Here is an 18,907-nt window from a genome sequence, read left to right on the forward strand (position 1 = left end):
TTCGTGTCTCGTTCTGATTGGATGTTTCCCAGTAAAGCTCCGGCCCTCATTTATCAACACATGCAGGTTTCATTCTCATTGGCTATTTTCTCCAGAAGCTCCTCCCCCTCAGGCATAAACAGATGCAAGTGTCTCATTCTCATTGGTTATCCATACCAGTAACATCCCCCCCCCCAACCCCCAGGACGAAAACACATACAGGTCATTATTCTCATTGGGTATTTCCTCCAGTAAGCTCCTCCCCTCCGACGTCACCAATTATAAGTGTCTTCTTCCCATTGGTTGCTTCTTCTATCATGACTCCTTCATTTACACATCATCAAATACATGTAGCACTCCCTGATTAGTTCCGAGCCCAACTGACTCCTCCCCGTCAAACGTCAGCACATACACGTCTTATTCTCACTGGTTGCTTCCTCCAATAAACTCCTTCCCTTCAGACGCCAACAGACACATGGTTCATTCTCATTGGGTGCTTCCTCTACCTAGCTCCTCCCCTTGCACAGATGTCATGCTTTGATTGGCTCCTTGTCCTGCAATATCCCCGAGTATGGAGTGTGATAACCAATTCACATTAATAGACTTTCTGAATGTTTATATCATGAGTAGTTATTAGACAATGTATGGGATGACACTTTAAATGACACACACACACGCACACACACACACAGTTAAATAAATATTACATCACTGCCACTTATGGACGTATTAACATGACCAACACAAATTTATGAAATGTAAAAGAAGTTACAGTTTGATTGTCTCATATATACACTCACAATATAGTCAAAGTCACTGGAATATTTACATATCTACGTTCCAGTCGGTTCAAAGGGTGTGTCTAGGAGTCTTCTTATTGGCTGACTGTGCAGTCTTACCACTGAGAATATATGACGTCATGGTATACAGCATCTTCTTATTGGTCGACTGGGTATCCATTCATGGGGATTTTTGACGTCATAACACACACGGCTTCTTCTTATTGGTTGAGGAACTATGACATCATGACGTAGTTTCATCTTATTGGTCGACTTAGTGGTTTATCATTGTTTATCTCTGACATCACTGTTACATGGTTTTGTTTGAGTTGGATAGAAACAACCACTTAAAATACATAATATCCACGGCGTCTGGGGAGTGAAGGGTTTTGATTGCTTACAGAATGACTGTCTGTTGAGGAAAACAATGAACACTTGGTAAACTTATCCCAACTTAGTAAAATCTTGTTAAAATAACTATATCAGCAAACAAGTGGATAATTTTCCCTATTTAAATGGATGCATAAACATAACCCCCCCAAAAAACAACAATAATATCAGCAATATAGACAGAAACATCATAAATATTTTAAATTTGGACTGATTTAAATATATATAATAATAATAATAATTTTACACAATATATCAACTATCTGATTTGTAAATTATCAAGTTCCTGAAGGAATTTGAAGCACAGCGAAGGTAGATATTGAGGGGGGAAGAGGAGGTTGAGGTTTCGTAATATCATGATAAAATATTTAAGGGGTATAAGGAGGTGTGACCCGCCATGCAGACAACACAAAAACTCTACAACAACAGCAGTTAATTAGAAAAAAAAATCAAAATTTCCTCCATTGGTGTAAATTTATCCTCTTGGTTCCTCTTGGTTCCTCTCCGTGTTTCTTCCTTCTTTATGGTCGTAAATTTATTTTTCCTCTTTTATTATTTATGTTTTGGGGGTAATTTATCGTCGCTCTTCATGTTATTACAATCAAGTCTCTGTGTTATTCCGCCGCCATCTTTTGTCAACTATTTTTAATACAATCTCAAGATTTTTTTTATATCCCCACAAGTCATAATTATAAGGCTTAAGTTAAAATCGAATTTATCTCAAAATCACACAAATATTTTAACGTAAGTCAATTAGTGGTTCGCTCTTTGTACCCCAAGAAAGTGAAAAATTAACTTAAGAAATATTGAAAATCTGTATCTTGTTCTATACATGTTAACGACGTCTCTCATTCTCTACGTTCCTCGTCCCGGTACCCACACGTCTTATCAATAACACAGATGACGAGGAAAGTTCACAATGAGGGATCCACACGTCACTCACTGCCCGTAATGAGGGACCCACACGTCACTCACTGCCTGTAATGAGGGACCCACATGTCACTCACTGCCTGTAATGAGGGACCCACACGTCACTCACTGCCTGTAATGAGGGACCCACATGTCAATCACTGCCTGTAATGAGGGACCCACACGTCACTCACTGCCTGTAATGAGGGACCAACATGTCACTCACTTCCTGTAATGAGGAACCAAGAGGTACAAGGAGACACCTGGAGTATACAGCAGTTTCTGTTGCCTTAGATAAACATAACCACAACTACGTCATCAATCAACTCAAATCCTCTTCTTCCCCTCTTCATTATTATTATTATTATTATTGTTATTATTATTATTATCATTATTGTTATTATTATTATTATTGTTATTATTATTATTATTATTATCATTATTATTATTATTATTATTCATTTATTTAATATCACGTCTTCCGTCTATATGTATATCTCATCCAGTCTCTCTAAAGGGCTGAATGAATGTTTTAGCATTCAAAAACCTCAAATATTTCTTTGGTATATACAAAACTCTTATCTACTGAAAATTCATACAAAATAGATTATTCTGTACAGTGATAGTTGATATAGTAATAAAGGATGATCTTCACTACTGAAGTATTTCCTGGTAGGTTATCACACGTGCCTAGTTCACATCTCTCACTGGTCCTCACGCTCATCACAAGTCTTTTCTTGGTATTGCTTCACTTTGGAAAGGTTTCAATCTTTGGCGTCATGGCTGTACAAATTTGTTTATCCTATTTTAATATTACAAACCCTGTGCTTCATTAGTCCTAACTCTCAGATCAAAAGTTAAATCTCTCGACAGACATTTTTGGACCTTGTCTCAACAATAGTAAACAGGAGCAGCCTGACGCAGGTGAACCACTATACGCGGCGACACACTCAGACAGAGTCCCAGCCTGCGTCGGCCTCAAGTAGTAATAAGTGTTCATAAGTAGGAAACAGAGCAAAGAAATGGGAGTAGGGGTGGAAGTTCTCACAAATGTTTATATATATATAATGTATATATATTATTCTGTCCAGCTCACACCTGTGTGCCCTGAGGCTGCTGCTGATCAGAGTAAGCCTCGTCAGGGGAGTACAGAACACGTGTTCCGGGTGACTCTGGGTGTTCACACCACGTACTCATGTTCACAGTCTCCTCATCGTGGTCTCCCCAGCCCTCAGGTGGGGGTGGTTCGGGATCGAGTGGTCTGTAGTTCTCCGGGAGGGAGTTGTCGTAAACGCGAGCTACCTGCTCGGTGTAGCAGCAATGACTCCCGCCGCAAGAGGAGAGGAGGTTGTCAAAACTGCAGCCGTCGCCCCCGATGCGGCCTCCTGGGTCTGCCTGGAAATCAGGGTGGGGTGGTGGTGGGCAGAACTCACACGATCCATTGTTAAGAACATTGAACTTGTCAGAGGACAGACCATAAGCCTGGGGGTAGCGGCCGTCAGGAAGCTGGAACTGAGGGTCGTGACTATGTAGAAGATACTCCTCAGGGTACTTCTGGTCATGCATGAGATCTGTTCGGGCGGTCATGCTGTGACGGTTGCGTCTGACGGTGGCATAGAGAGGGATTTCCTCAGTTGGCAGTGGGTTATAACTGGAGGAGAGTCCAGCTCCTGCACCAACTTCCTTCCAAGTGCCATTACCGTTACGGGGGAGGCCGTAGTCGATGGGGAAACCATCCCTGTCGTAGAAACGAGACCCTTGGTTCATCTCCTCCGGCGGGGGGATCTCTGTCAAGGGGTAAGGGTTTGCCACTTCCATCTCCCTCCGCCGCGGGAGTGTGGCGTATGGATTATTTCGGCTTGACCGACACTCTTGATCACTCTGAGACTGCAGGTGGTCGTACGTGGGGTCGTAGCCCTCCTCATACTCCTCCATAATATCGTCCAACTTCCGAGTGGTTCTCGCGCCGCACGCGTCCACCTCCTCAACCCCGAGGATGCTCACTCTCTTCTTCCCCGACTTACCTCGGTCCTCGGCAGCATCGGATATGAGGTCTGGATTGGTTTGCTGAGCCCCTGCTGGTTCTGAGCGATAAGGTGACGTGTCGATAACAGATATTGGTGCTGGTTCAGTGTTGATGCCGTTCACCTTGGGTGCTGGAGTGCCCATCTGGATGTATTTTGGCATGTTATTCGTCGATGGCACCGGAGCTTCTTTGGTTCTTCCATTCCCCGATGAACTAGGAGACCCTGTGACCTTCTCCTGGGCTGCTGACCGTCGACGGCAGCAGCGGAAAATAAGTACACACAGGAGGATGAACACGAGCACCACCAGGGACACGAGCGCCACGCCGATGTAAACAATGTGATCCATGACAAAGTTCTCCGGCTCTCTTTCGATCACCGGTTGGCTGATCCGCAGCGTAAAGTTGGAAACGACCAAGCCAGCCTGGTTCTCTGCTAAACACTGGAACACCCCAGCGTGGGCGTCCGTCACCCACTCGATCCGTAGGTGACTGATTCTCTCCTCGCTTGGCCCACTGTCTTCAAAGATATAAAACGAGGAACTTTCGTCGTACACAAAAGAGCTATTTTCTAGCGACTGTTCATTATATTTCCAGTATATACGAGCACTGGGTTCTGCTGTAACATGACACTCGAATGACACATTCTTACCCTCCATGACGTCGAGGTAGAGAGAGGTTGGCCTGACCTCTGGAGCACAGGCAAATTTATCCGGATGGACATTCTTGATGACCTGGCCCTCGAGTCGTGGAGGCGTAGAACACTTGGGCTCGATCGAAGATGGCACATTATACTTAACCAACCACGTCCGCAACTCCTGCAGGTGGCAATCGCAGTTCCACGGGTTGTTGTGTAGGTCAATGCCGTGGAGTGATTTGGGCAGCATCATATTGAGCGGCACAGACTTGAGCTGGTTAGAATCCATCTTGAGCCACTCCAGTTGATCTAGACCTTGGAAGGCCCTCGGCTCCATGGTCTGCACGAGGCATGAGGTCATCTCCAGCGTGGTGAGGTACTTAAGGCCTCTGAAGGCTCCATTTTTTATCTTAGTGATGGGGTTATTGGACATCTGGAGACGCATGAGCCCCGGTAAGTGCTCAAGGGCTGCTGCGGGCACAAGAGTTAGCTCATTATTGCTAAGGTCCAACTCCACCAGGTTAGTCAGTCCTCGGAATGCCGCGTCGTCCAGTTGTACCAGCTTACACCTGGAGACGTAGATCCGCTGTAAGTTGGTGAGTCCCATCACCTGCAACAAACAACAACCATTATTAAAATCAGTCCCAAAGGTTTAGTTGATGGAACCTATGTGGTGTATTAAAGTGTCGAGCAGAGCATATATACATACTCCAAAGACTATAAGCACGTCGACGACTACCTTCCTACTCGTTCACCATCTTCCCCAATGTACTGTACCCTCACATAATTCCCTCCTTCTTTCTTCTCTATTATCACCTTTTTCCCTTATCAGGGTGAGGTTAATTGAGAGGTGAGGTACGTGAGGTTTGAGGGCAAGTGAGGGGTGAGGTTAATTGAGAGGTGAGGTACGTGAGGTTTGAGGTTAAGTGAGGGATGAGGGTGGAGGATAGGTGAGAAGTGAGGGTAGGTGAGGAGTGAGGGTAGGTGAGGAGTGAGGGTAGGTGAGGAGTGAGGGTAGGTGAGGAGTGAGGGTAGGTGAGAAGTGAGGGTAGGTGAGAAGTGAGGGTAGGTGAGAAGTGAGGGTAGGTGAGAAGTAAGGGTAGGTGAGGAGTGAGGGTAGGTGAGAAGTGAGGGTAGGTGAGAAGTGAGGGTAGGTGAGAAGTGAAAAAGATAATATTTACATATTTGTCTACCGAGAAACAAATATCTATAGCCACACCAACAGCCACACCAACATCCTCACTAACAACCACACCAACAGCCACACCTACTGTGCAATCACACTAACAACCACACCAACAGCCACATCTACTGTACAATCACACTAACAACCACACTAATAGCCACACCTACGCCCACACTAACAGCCACACCAACAGCCACACTAATAGCCACACTAACAGCTACACCAACAGCCACACTAACAACCACACCAATAGCCACACCTATAGCCACACCCCACACTCACCTTAAACTTCTCATGAGACAGGATGACCAGGGAGTTGCCAGTAATATCCAAGACTTGTGTGCCGGGGTCGATGCCTGGCGGAATGGTGTTGAGCCCCTTGTTGACACACTCTACAGTCTGCTTCCCGCCCTGCAACACGTGTTTCACTAGTTAGATAACATCCCTGCAACACGTGTTTCACTAATTAGATAACATCCCTGCATCACGTGTTTCACTAGTTAGATAACATCCCTGCAACACGTGTTTCACTAGTTAGATAACATCCCTGCAACACGTGTTTCACTAGTTAGATAACATCGCTGCAACACGTGTTTCACTAGTTAGATAACATCCCTGCAACACGTGTTTCACTAGTTAGATAACATCCCTGCAACACGTGTTTCACTAGTTAGATAACATCCCTGCAACACGTGTTTCACTAGTTAGATAACATCCTGCAACACGTGTTTCACTAGTTAGATAACATCCCTGCAACACGTGTTTCACTAGTTAGATAACATCCCTGCAACACGTGTTTCACTAGTTAGATAACATCCCTGCAACACGTGTTTCACTAGTTAGATAACATCCCTGCAACACGTGTTTCACTAGTTAGATAACATCCCTGCAACACGTGTTTCACTAGTTAGATAACATCCCTGCAACACGTGTTTCACTAGTTAGATATCCCCTGCAAATACGTGTTTCACTAGTTAGATAACATCCTGCAACACGTGTTTCACTAGTTAGATAACATCCCTGCAACACGTGCTCACTAGTTAGATAACATCCTCGCAAATACGTGTTTCACTATTAGTAATCCCTGCAACACGTGTTTCACTAGTTAGATAACATCCTGCATCACGTGTTTCCACTAGTTAGATAACATCCCGGCAACACGTGTTTCACTAGTTAGATAACATCCCTGCAACACGCGTTTCACTAGTTAGATAACATCCCGCAACACGTGTTTCACGAGATAACATCCACGCATCCTGCAACACGTCTTTCACTAGTTAGATAATAATCCCTGCAACACTTGTTTCACTAGTTAGATAACATCCTGCAACACGTGTTTCACTAGAGATAAATAGCATACCTAGTTAGATAACATCCCAACACGTGTTTCAATTAGTTAGATAATCTCTGCAAACACGTGTTTCACTAGTTAGATAATATCCCTGTAACACGTGTTTCACTAGTTAGATAACATCCCTGCAACACGTGTTTCACTAGTTAGCTAACATCCCTGCAACACGTGTTTCACTAGTTAGATAACATCCTGCAATACGTGTTTCACTAGAGATAACATCCTGCAACACGTGTTTCACTAGAGATAATATCCGCAACACGTGTTTCACTAGTTAGATAACATCCCTGCATCACGTGTTTCACTAGTTAGATAACATCCCTGCAACACGTGTTTCACTAGTTAGATAACATCCCTGCAACACGTGTTTCACTAGTTAGATAACATCCCTGTAACACGTGTTTCACTAGTTACATAACATCCCTGCAACACGTGTTTCACTAGTTAGATAACATCCCTGCAACACGTGTTTCACTAGTTAGATAACATCCTGCAACACGTGTTTCACTAGTTAGATAACATCCCTGCAACACGTGTTTCACTAGTTAGATAACATCCCTGCAACACGTGTTTCACGAAAGATAACCTGCAACACGTGTTTCACTAGAGATAACATCCTGCAACACGTGTTTCACTAGAGATAACATCCTGCAACACGTGTTTCACTAGAGATAACATCCTGCAATTGTGATTGTTTAAGAGCTACGTATATTACTGAAAATCCTTGCACTTGGTTGGTCAGTCATTTCCATGTGTTTGTGGAGACTATTAGTACGTGATTGGTCAGTCAGTCAAGTGTGTTTTGTGGGATTCTTGCATGTGATTGGTTAGTTACGTGTGGTTCTGAGGATTCTTGTATATTATTGGTCAGTCAATCAGGTGTGTGTGTTGACGTCCTCACCTTCCACTTGCAGACGCAGGCGTGGGGACAGGCCGCGCGGGCCAGGCCAGCCAACACGAGGGTGAGCAACACCACCAGCACCGCCCCCGAGCAGCGCCCGACACCCACGCCCGTCATTGGGGGGCCCTGCTCATCCTGGTACACCCATGCCCACGCCCTTAGCCCTAGGCGCCGCCGCGGTCACCAACATGTCCTCGGTGTCTCATTCATCGCTGGTGGAGTGTTGACCTGTAGCAACTGACCTCACCGACCATCGAGGGGAGGGACCTCTGAGACTGGGCTTGAAGGGGTCACCACACGGGGTCACCAACCGGGGTCACCACACCGGCTCACCACAGCAGGGTGCCACACGGAGTCACCACACGGGGTCACCATACGGGGTCACCACACGGGGTCACCACACCATTGTTTACATCGTCCAGAGCCCCGTCAGGCACCCTCCTTCACGGTCTCGTCAAATCTGAAAAAAAAATCGTGAAATTGAGAGAGACGGAGATGTGGAGGATAGGGTGGAGCTGTGAGGAGGTGAAGGTGTGGAGGAGATGGTGAAGGTGTGGAGGAGATGGTGAAGGTGTGGAGGAGGGGAGGAGGTGAAGGTGTGGAGGAGGAAGTAGAATTGAGGAGGAGGAGGTGGAGGAGGTGAGAAGGTGAAGGTGTGGAGAAAGAGGTGAAGGTGTGGAGGGGGAGGTGAAGGTGTAGAGGAGGAGGTGAAGGTGTGGAGCAGGGGATGGAGGTGTGGAAGACGGGAGGAGGTGAAGATGTGGAGGAGGAGAGCGTGGAGGTGTGGAGGAGGGGGTAGAGGTGTAGCGGGGAAGAAGGTGTGGAGGTAGTGGTGGATGGGGGCAGGGTTGTAGGGAGTCAAGGGAGGGTAGAGGGAGGTGAAGGGAATTGAGGGAGGGTGGAGGTCACTGAGGGAGGGAAGGATATTATTATTATTATTATTATTATTATTATTATTATTATTATTATTATTATTATTATTATTATTATTATTATTATTATTATTATTATTACATGTCCGTTTTCCCTATATTATTTTGAAACTGGTTTAAAGCAACAGATAGATCTACCAGTGAACACACACACACACACACACAGACACAGACACACACAGACACACACACACACACACACACACACACACACACACACACACACACACACACACACACACACTTATACCTCTAATTTTAGCAAGAAAAAAATAGTAATACAATTTTTGGGTCGGGTGTGAGTCGTAGTGAGGCAAGGAGACGAGAAGGAGGGAGCAAGAGGGAGGAGGAGAGAAAGGGAGGAAGAAAAGAAGGAGGGGGAGGATGTTAGAGAAGGAGGGAAGAGGAGGGAGGATAAGAATGAGGAGGAGGAGAGAGAGGAAGAGAATAAGGAGAAGCAAAAGAAAAAGGAGGAGGAAGGTATAGAGGGAGGAAGAGAAGGAGGAGGTAGGAGGTAGAAGGAGGAGGATGCCATTGCCACATGACATATATATATAATTCATGTAAAAAAAAAGAATGAATAATATGAATGTTATCTTTTGCATGTGGGTTAGTCTCCTTGGTCCAACTCTGCACAAAGTCCCGTTACACCACCTCCTTCACGACTCTCTTTCTCTCTCTCTCTCTCATTAAAGACAGATAAAGAGAGATAGAGCTGATAATTAATGATAATTTAGATAACGATAATAATAATAATAATAATAATAATAATAATAATAATAATAATAATAATAATAATAATAATAATAATAATAATAATAATAATAATAATAATAATAATAATAATAATAATAAATAAATAAACACAGACAGACAGAGTGAATGCAATATCTCCCAGCCATTTCCTCACTGTCACTAAGGGAGGTCACAAAATATTAAACCTTTATAGATCACCACTACGGTCATATCCACTTGTGTTTCAATATTGACCACTCGGTGTAACGTGACCTTTGACCTGCCGAAATTGGAGAGGGGGGTTTAAAATGCGCACACACACACACACACACACACACACGCACACGCACACACACACACACAAAGACACAAATAAACAGAAATATATCTACAGACAGACAGACAGACAGACAGACAGACAGACAGACAGACAGACAGACAGAAAACGAGAGATAGAGACATAAACAGAGAGAATGAAAGAGACAGACAGACAGAGATAGAAAAAGATACAACGTCGTTTTCTTCTTTTTTCCGTCAACAAGCAGCTTAGAGCAGCCAAATAAATGCAGTGAACCCGAGACTGACCACCGGTGTAGAGGTGTAGGTGAGCTGCACTGATACTGTACCCGTGTGCTGAAGCCGCTCGCCTACACCCCATCACCTGGTAGGCTTCTCTCTCTCTCTCTCTCTCTCTCTCTCTCTGGTGGGAAGGAAGGAGGATAGAGGGAGAAATAAAGGAGGGAAAGAGGAAAGGAAGAAGGGAAGGTTGAAGGACGGAGGGAAGAAAAAAGAGAATAGAGAGAGAAATAAAGAGAGGGATGGAGAAAACGAAGGAGACAGGTAGGGGAAGGAAGGGAGGAAATGAAGGAGAGAGAGAAAAAAAAAAAAAAAAAAAAAAAAAAAAAAAAACCGTGATTGTAAGTTGATCTCGACTATCACCTGGCTTCACTGCAGGCCCTTTACAGCCGAGCTTCTCAAGACACATACACAAGGATAAGCTGGCCAAAGTCACGTACCAGTCAGGTGATACATGGAAGGTGATACATGGAAGGTGATACAGAGTGTTGGTGATACATGGTGTTGGTGATAGATGGTAGGTGATACAGGGTGCTGGTGGACAGGGTGTTGGTGATACAGGGTGTTGGTGATACAGGGTGTTGGTGATACAGGATGTTTGTGATAAAGTTGGGTGATACAGGATGTTGGTGATACAGGAGTTGTGGGTGTTGGTGATACAGGGTGTTGGTGATACAGGATGAGGATACAGGATGTTGGTGATACAGGGTGTTGGTGATACAGGATGTTGGTGATACAGGGTGTTAGGATACAGGTGTGGATACAGGATGTTGGTGATACAGGGTGTTGGTGATACGGGATGTTGGTGATACAGGGTGTTGGTGATACAGGGTGTTGGTGATACAGGGTGTTGGTGATACAGGATGTTGGTGATACAGGGTGTTGGTGATACAGGGTGTTGGTGATAAGGATGTTGGTGATACAGGGTGTTGGTGATACAGGGTGTTGGTGATACAGGATGTTGGTGATACAGGAGTGGATACAGATGTTGGTGATACAGGTGTTGGTGATACAGGTGTTGATGAGGTGTGTGGTGTGGTTGGTGATACAGGATGTTGGTGATACAGTGCGTTGGTGATACAGGGTGTTGGTGATACAGGATGTTGGTGATAGATGGTAGGTGATACAGGGTGTTGGTGATACAGGGTGTTGGTGATACAGGGTGTTGGTGATACAGGATGTTGGTGATACAGGGTGTTGGTGATACAGGGTGTTGGTGATAGAGGGTGTTGGTGATACAGGATGTTGGGTGATAGGTGCAAGGTATGAAGGATACATGGTGTTGGTGATAGATGGTGGTGATACAGGGTGTTGGTGATACAGGGTGTGGGTGATACAGGTTGTTGGTGATATAGTGTGTTGGTGATACAGGTGTTGGTGATACAGGGTTGGTGATACAGGGTGTTGGATACATGGTAGGTGGTGGGTGTTAGTGATACAGTGTGTTGGTAGTGATACAGGGTGTTGGTGATACAGGTGTTGGTGATACAGGATGTTGGTGATACAGGGTGTTGGTGACATGGTAGGTGGTACAGGTGTTAGTGATACAGTGTGTTAGGATACAGGGTGTTGGTGATACAGGGTGTTGGTGATACAGGATGTTGGTGATACAGGGTGTTGGTGATATGGTAGGTGTACAGGTGTTAGGTGATACAGGGTGTTGGTGTTACAGGGTGTTGGTGATACAGGGTGTTGGTGATACAGGGTGTTGGTGATACATGGTAAAGAGTTGTTCCTCCCCTTTCTTCTCTCCTTCCATTATTTCTCTTCCTCACCTTCCCTCCCCTCCTTCTTTCCCCTGCTTCCCCTCCTTACCTCCCCTTTCACCCCTCCTCCCCTCCTTCTCTCCATCCCTCCCTAAGCGAGAGAGAGAGAGAGAGAACACAGAGGAAAGCAGAAATTTGCATGAACAGGCACAAGCGTGATAGTATTAGCCTATAAAACTCCTGCCTACCTTAACACACACACACACACAAACACACACACACACACACACACACACACACAGCCATACTCAAGACATAAGCCATCTCGCATATCATGGAAAGCTTATTTGCAATTTTACCCCCACCACCTCCCTCCTCCTCTCTTGTTGTTCTTCCTTCCTGTATACTCCTCTTGGTCACTCATCCCTGTCACCCTCCTCCCCTCCTCCTCCTCCTCCTCCTCCTCTTCCTCCCGCTTCAATATCTTTCCCACAATAAAATTCTAAGTAAAGAAGTAAAATAAATTTGTATATATTGGACACACCAGTTTCTTTAAACACATGGGCACCAGTCTGGGAGTTAGTCCTCACGTGAGAAATACTTGACTATATTGGCATAATACACTATCATGTGTTTTCTGGAAGTGTGTTTATCATTATAGTGAAATCTCCATATAACGGACTTTGATTTAACGGACTACCCTCTAACATATAGTCCGTTAAATAGAGGTTTTTACTGTTCTCACACCCAACGCATTCCCACGGGTATTTTGCAAGATATAATGACGTTTATGAAAAAGGTCCCCGTTAGTGATATGTTATATAAAGTTCGCTATTGTTATTGTCTTTTATTTACGAGAGTTGACGCATAATAAAGACAAAATATATTACCAAGACTTTTGAGAGCTGGGCGAGTTATATACATAGTTAATATAGCTGCAGGATAGTTAATATAGCTGTAGGATAGTTAATATAGCTGTAGGATAGTAAATATAGCTGTAAGATAGTTAATATAGCTGTAGGATAGTTAATATAGCTGTACGATAGTAAATATAGCTGTAGGATAGTTAATATAGCTGTAGGATAGTTAATATAGCTGTAGGATAGTTAATATAGCTGTAGGATAGTTAATATAGCTGTAGGATAGTTAATATAGCTGCAGGATAGTTAATATAGCTGTAAGATAGTAAATATAGCTGCAGGATAGTTAATATAGCTGTAGGATAGTTAATATAGCTGCAGGATAGTTAATATAGCTGTAGGATAGTAAATATAGCTGTAGGATAGTTATAGATACAGGATAGTTAATATAGCTGCAGGATAGTTAATATAGCTGTAGGATAGTTATAGTTACAGGATAGTTAACACAGCTGTAGGATAGTTAATATAGCTGCAGGATAGTTAATATAGCTGTAGGATAGTTAATATAGCTGTAGGATAGTTAATATAGCTGTGGGATAGTTAATATAGCTGCAGGATAGTTATAGTTACAGGATAGTTAATATAGATGCAGGATAGTAACAATAGGTGCAGGAAAGTTAATATAGCTGTAGGATAGTTAATATAGCTGCAGGATAGTAACAATAGGTGCAGGATAGTTAATATAGGTGCAGAATATGGCGGCTGGCCTGGAACCGGTAACAATTATACTGGAGGCAAGAGATAGTTCACTTTATGTCGAGTGATATTAGAGTCATCTTGGCCCAGTACAGTAAGACACTACAAGACCTCGTAATTGGTACAAGGGAGGTGGAGGGAGGGAGGGAGGGCGTGGAGGGAGTGGAGGGACATATTATAACAAGGGAGGTGGAGGGAGAGGGGAGTGGAAGGGCGTGGACCAGGTGAAGGACATATTAGAACAAGGGAGGTGGAGGGAGAGGGTGGAGGGCGTGGAGGGAGTGGAGGGACATATTAAAACAAGGGAGGTGGATGGAGGGAGGGAGGGCGTGGAGGGAGTCGAGGGACATATTAGAACAAGAGAGGTGGAGGGAGGGAGGGAGTGGAGGGTAGTTGTTGTTTTAATTTACCTGAGCTGTTAACTCTATCTATCTATCCATCAATTCATCCAATATCTATGTATTCATCTATCCATCTATCTGTCTATCTGTCTACCTGTCTGCCTGTCTACCTGTCTGCCTGTCTATCTATTTCACAAAAACTTTCCCTTCTGCACTAATGACACTGTTTTAATCCTCGACCAATGATAAATCAGCGAGAGAGAATCACGACTCTAATTGGTGGGTTCTTGACCAATGATGAGTCAGAGAGAGATAAAATGAAGACACTGATTGGTGGATTGCTTTACTAATTATTATCGGCGCTCATGTAATTAGTTGATTAGTGGGGGAGACATTTGTTTGGGGTCATTTTATCAGTCTGTTAGTGAGGTTAGGTTAGGTTAGGTTTGGTTAGCTTAGGTTAGGTTAGGTAATATGTTTGGCACTGTACCCGATCGTGTTCATTTTCTCAACTGTATATGAAAGTTACTGTACCTCTTCACAATTGGGTCGAATTGGGGTGCCTCTTGTGAGAACCTGCGACATATGTATTACCTCACTATCATTAATTCAACCCGTTTGAGATAACAAGGATTTTCTTGTTATCTGTTATTAAGAAGAGAAACCGGTTTTTAAGATGAGTATTGTTTGTTTTTTTACGATTGTGTAGTGTTAGAAAACGGGATGAGAGAATACGTAATTGTTGTTATCAGTTATTGTCGTTTTTCCTTCACTGTAATTCCTTAGTTATCATTCTCTCTCTCTCTCTCTCTCTCTCTCTCTCTCTCTCTCTCTCTCTCTCTCTCTCTCTCTCTCTCTCAATATACACAGACGTAATTCCCTTAAAAATATAACTCAATTTAGTCCCCATCCTTCCCCTCCTCCTTCTTCTTCTTATTCTTCTTCTTCTTCTCCTTCTCCTTTCTTCTTATCATCCTCCTCCTACTCCCCCCTTTCCTTCTCCTCCTCCTTCTGTTTTTTCTCCTCCTCCTCCTCCTTCTCCTCATCGCCCCTCTTCTTCCTTTTACGTTTATTTCATTATATATCTTCAGATCTTCACATCTCTCTCTATCTCTTAACTTCATTCGATTTACTCTGTTTATTATGTCTGTCTGTCGGTGTCTGTCTGTCTGTGTGGCTGTCTATATAGTCTGTCCGTCTATCTCATATCTGTCCATTTTCTGTTATAGGGGACGTCTACCCTCGCTTCCACTATACATTGCGACAGCTCCCCCTCGTAAAAATACTTTTCTTTAGTTACCCCTCTGGCGGCGACCCTCTCCTCTCCCTGTCCACTCGCCTTCCTCCCACCCCCCTTCTACTCACCCCCCCCCCCTCTCGTTAACTCCCATCACCATCCCATCACCAGCTACCATGCCATTTTTACCCCCATCTCCCCTTCCGGCCCCTTTCCGTATCTCCTTCTTTACTGCCTCCCTCACACCTTTCATTTCCCATTCCCCTACGGTTCTCCCATCCCTTCCTTCCTCTCCAGTCCTACCCCTTACCTCCATTTCCCACCCTCTTCCTATCTCAGTTTCCCTTCCATCACTCACCAATATCATCATTTTCCGTCCCTCTTCTCTTCCGTTTTACACAATTAAAATATCTTCCTTCTCCTCTCCTCCGCTTTTTGTATCCAATTTCCTCCTCCCTGTGATTACTTTTCACATACACACACACATAGACACACCCACATACATACATACATACATACATACATACATACATACATACATACATACATACATACATACATACATACATACATACATACATACATACATACATGCATACATACATACATACATACGTACATACATACATACATACATACACGTTTATGTCACCATTACCGTTAACACCATTTCTCTTGTCATTTATATACATACACTTATATAGTAGACCCAATACACAGTGCAAACCCCAGTTGTTAACACCATTTACACCTAGTCACCCCCAGTACACGCCCAGTATACATTCACATACACGCCCTACACCCCAGTACACCCCAGTACACACTCATACACCAGTACCCCAGTACCGACCCAGTACACACAGTACACACTCATACACAGTACACGCCCAGTACTGCACACTCCATACACCATGCACCCTACACAACCCATACACACAAGCTCACACACCAGTACACGCTCACACACCCAGCACCCAGTACACCCCCAGTACACCCTCATACACACATACACCCAGTACACACCCAGTACACACTCATACACCCAGTACACGCTCCAGTACACCCTCATACACCCAGCACGCCCCAGTACACACCCTCTGACACACCCAGTACACGCCCAGTATACACTCATACACCTGCACACCCCAGTACACCCTCATACACACAGAACACACCAGTACACACCATACACCCAGTACACGCTCAGTACACCCTCATACACCCAGCACACCCCCAGCACACACTCATGCCACACCCAGTACACGCCCCAGTACACCCTCATACACACCCAGAGTACATGACCAGTGCATGCACTTACACACACCCAGTACACGCCCAGTACACACTCATACACCCAGTACACGCCCCAGTACACACCATACACCCAGTACACAGTACACCTCCATACACCCAGTATAGTACCCACATACACCCACAACACACCCCCAGTACACCCTTACACCCAGTACACCTCAGTACACCCTCACACCCAGTACACGCCTCAGTACACCCTCATACACATACACTTCAGCACACAGTACACTCCATACACCCAGTACACCCCCAGTACACCCCTCATACACCCACAGTATGACGCCTCAGTACCGGTTGGGCCACTAAGCCTGGGTGGCAAACGAGTTCAGTTAAATGGTCAAACTTTCAGGATTTGTGTTATATCCCAGTTAGTGCTAACCTGGGGTGAGGGGGGGTGAGGGGAGAAGGGAGGTAAGGGAGGGTGGGGGGGAGGGAGGTGGGTGAGGGGGAGGTGAGGGAAGAGGGGGAGAGGTGGAGGAGAGGTAGGGAGGTGGGGGTGAGGGGGAGTGAGAGGAAGGTTGGGGGAGAGGGGAGAGGGAAGAGGGGAGAGGAGGTTGGGAGTGTGAGGAGAAGTGAGGGTTAGGGAGAGGAGATGGAGAGGGAGATTAGGGTAGTGATGGGGGAGAGGAGGGAAGGAGAGGTGATGGAGAGAATGAGAAGAAGGAAAGGCATCAGAGAGAGAGAGAGAGAGAGAGAGAGAGAGAGAGAGAGAGAGAGAGAGAGAGAGAGAGAGAGAGGGGCAGGGAATTCGCAAGTAGGAATGCGGGTTGAGTTGAAAAAAGGTCCTAGGGCGTACGAGAGGGAGAAGAGAGTTTGGGGAGTGCAAAATAGGGAAAGGGGAATAGGTAGAGCGTGTATGTGGAACGGATGGAATGGGGAGAGTGAGGTAGAAGGAGGTAGGGACAGAGAGGTGAAGGGAGAAAAGAAGTTTGAGAACATGGTGAGAGAGCAGGGAGGTCATGGAGAGAACAGGAGGAAGAAGAAGAAAATGATGATGATTGATGATGATGAGGAGAAGACACTTGACTGTATATGCCTTGTTTACTATGACCTATGACACACACACATACACATTACAGGGCAGTACGGATATAGCACACTGCATCGCATATCTTCAGTACGACATAAAGAGACAATACACCCGCACTGCACTACTCGACCTTCCTTGCTTCCTAAACTGTAGAAACATCTCCCCATTTACCCCTGAGTGGACTGGGAATACACTGGGATCGAACCAACGACTCGTAGGACATGACTCGAGTGCTATATCCACTCAGCCACGGCAACCTATGAAAGATGAGCCGTGAAGAATATTGTAAACGTGGAAGGAAATAATTGATAAAGGTAAGTGGGAGAGTTTAAATAATAATCAAGGGAGAGAGAGAGAGAGAGAGAGAGAGAGAGAGAGAGAGAGAGAGAGAGAGAGAGAGAGAGAGAGAGAGAGAGATAAAATATTAAAATAATAAAAGAAAGCGAGATAAAGAGAGAGTAAAAGAGAGAGAAAAATAACAGAATGAAAGCACGACATAAACACTCAAGAGAAAGTTAATTAGAGCTGAAAAAGAAAGCACAGTTAGCATACACAAACACTCCCGGAGGAAAGTAAAAATAAACACGTGTTAGTGAAAGTTAAAGAAAGTGAGAAGGCAGGTTCAGAATACACAAAGACGCACGAAAGAAAGTTAAAGAAAGCATTAAATTTCAAAAAAAACCAAATATACTCATAAAAGATATATGCACTCATAGATATAAACATTAGTGAAAGTTAAAGGGAAAGTAGATCTCCTACATACACAAATATACACAAAGAAAGCTACTAAGAATATAAACCGCCTTATACACACATTGGTGAAAGCTACAAAGAAAGCAGACCTCATATACACATAGATATACACATTAGTGAAAGTTACCTCCATAATAAACATACATAAACACGGGTTGAATGAAAGTACACAGACACGCGTACAGGGAGGAGAAAGTATTGCTCAGGAAAAAGAAAGGAAGAGGGGGAAGACTTTCGTTCGTCAACACTGAGAAATAGAAAAGAAATATTTTCAGTGAGAGAGAAAACCTGAAGCAGAAAATTGTATTTTTTAGTCACTGATGATGTTGAGAGAGAGAGAGAGAGAGAGAGAGAGAGAGAGAGAGAGAGAGAGAGAGAGAGAGATAAAATAGAAGAGAAACAAACAGACAGACAGAGAGAAAAGGTAGACTAAAACCAACAGACACACACAGAGTAGTAACGAAAAGGAAGACAAGAAGAAGAAAGAGGAAGAACGACATTAAGGGGAATAA

General features: G+C 44.4%; 1 protein-coding gene across 2 annotated transcripts in view; it reads right to left on the reverse strand.

The window, feature by feature from the left end:
• Positions 1 to 1,584: 1,584 nt before the first annotated feature.
• The window catches only part of LOC121860332, a 95,732-nt gene continuing 78,409 nt past the window's right edge, over positions 1,585 to 18,907 (reverse strand). For both annotated transcript variants that reach the window (XM_042357400.1, XM_042357401.1), the window contains 3 exons: positions 8,156 to 8,615; positions 6,186 to 6,314; positions 1,585 to 5,327 (listed from right to left, as the gene is read on the reverse strand). In XM_042357400.1, the coding sequence (XP_042213334.1) occupies positions 3,150 to 5,327; positions 6,186 to 6,314; positions 8,156 to 8,272 (2,424 nt within the window). In that variant the 5' untranslated portion in view covers positions 8,273 to 8,615 and the 3' untranslated portion in view covers positions 1,585 to 3,149. The remainder of the gene's footprint in view (positions 5,328 to 6,185; positions 6,315 to 8,155; positions 8,616 to 18,907) is intronic.

The sequence above is a fragment of the Homarus americanus genome, unplaced genomic scaffold, assembly GCF_018991925.1.
Source record: "Homarus americanus isolate GMGI-L3 unplaced genomic scaffold, GMGI_Hamer_2.0 scaffold9181, whole genome shotgun sequence".
Taxonomy (NCBI): domain Eukaryota; kingdom Metazoa; phylum Arthropoda; class Malacostraca; order Decapoda; family Nephropidae; genus Homarus; species Homarus americanus.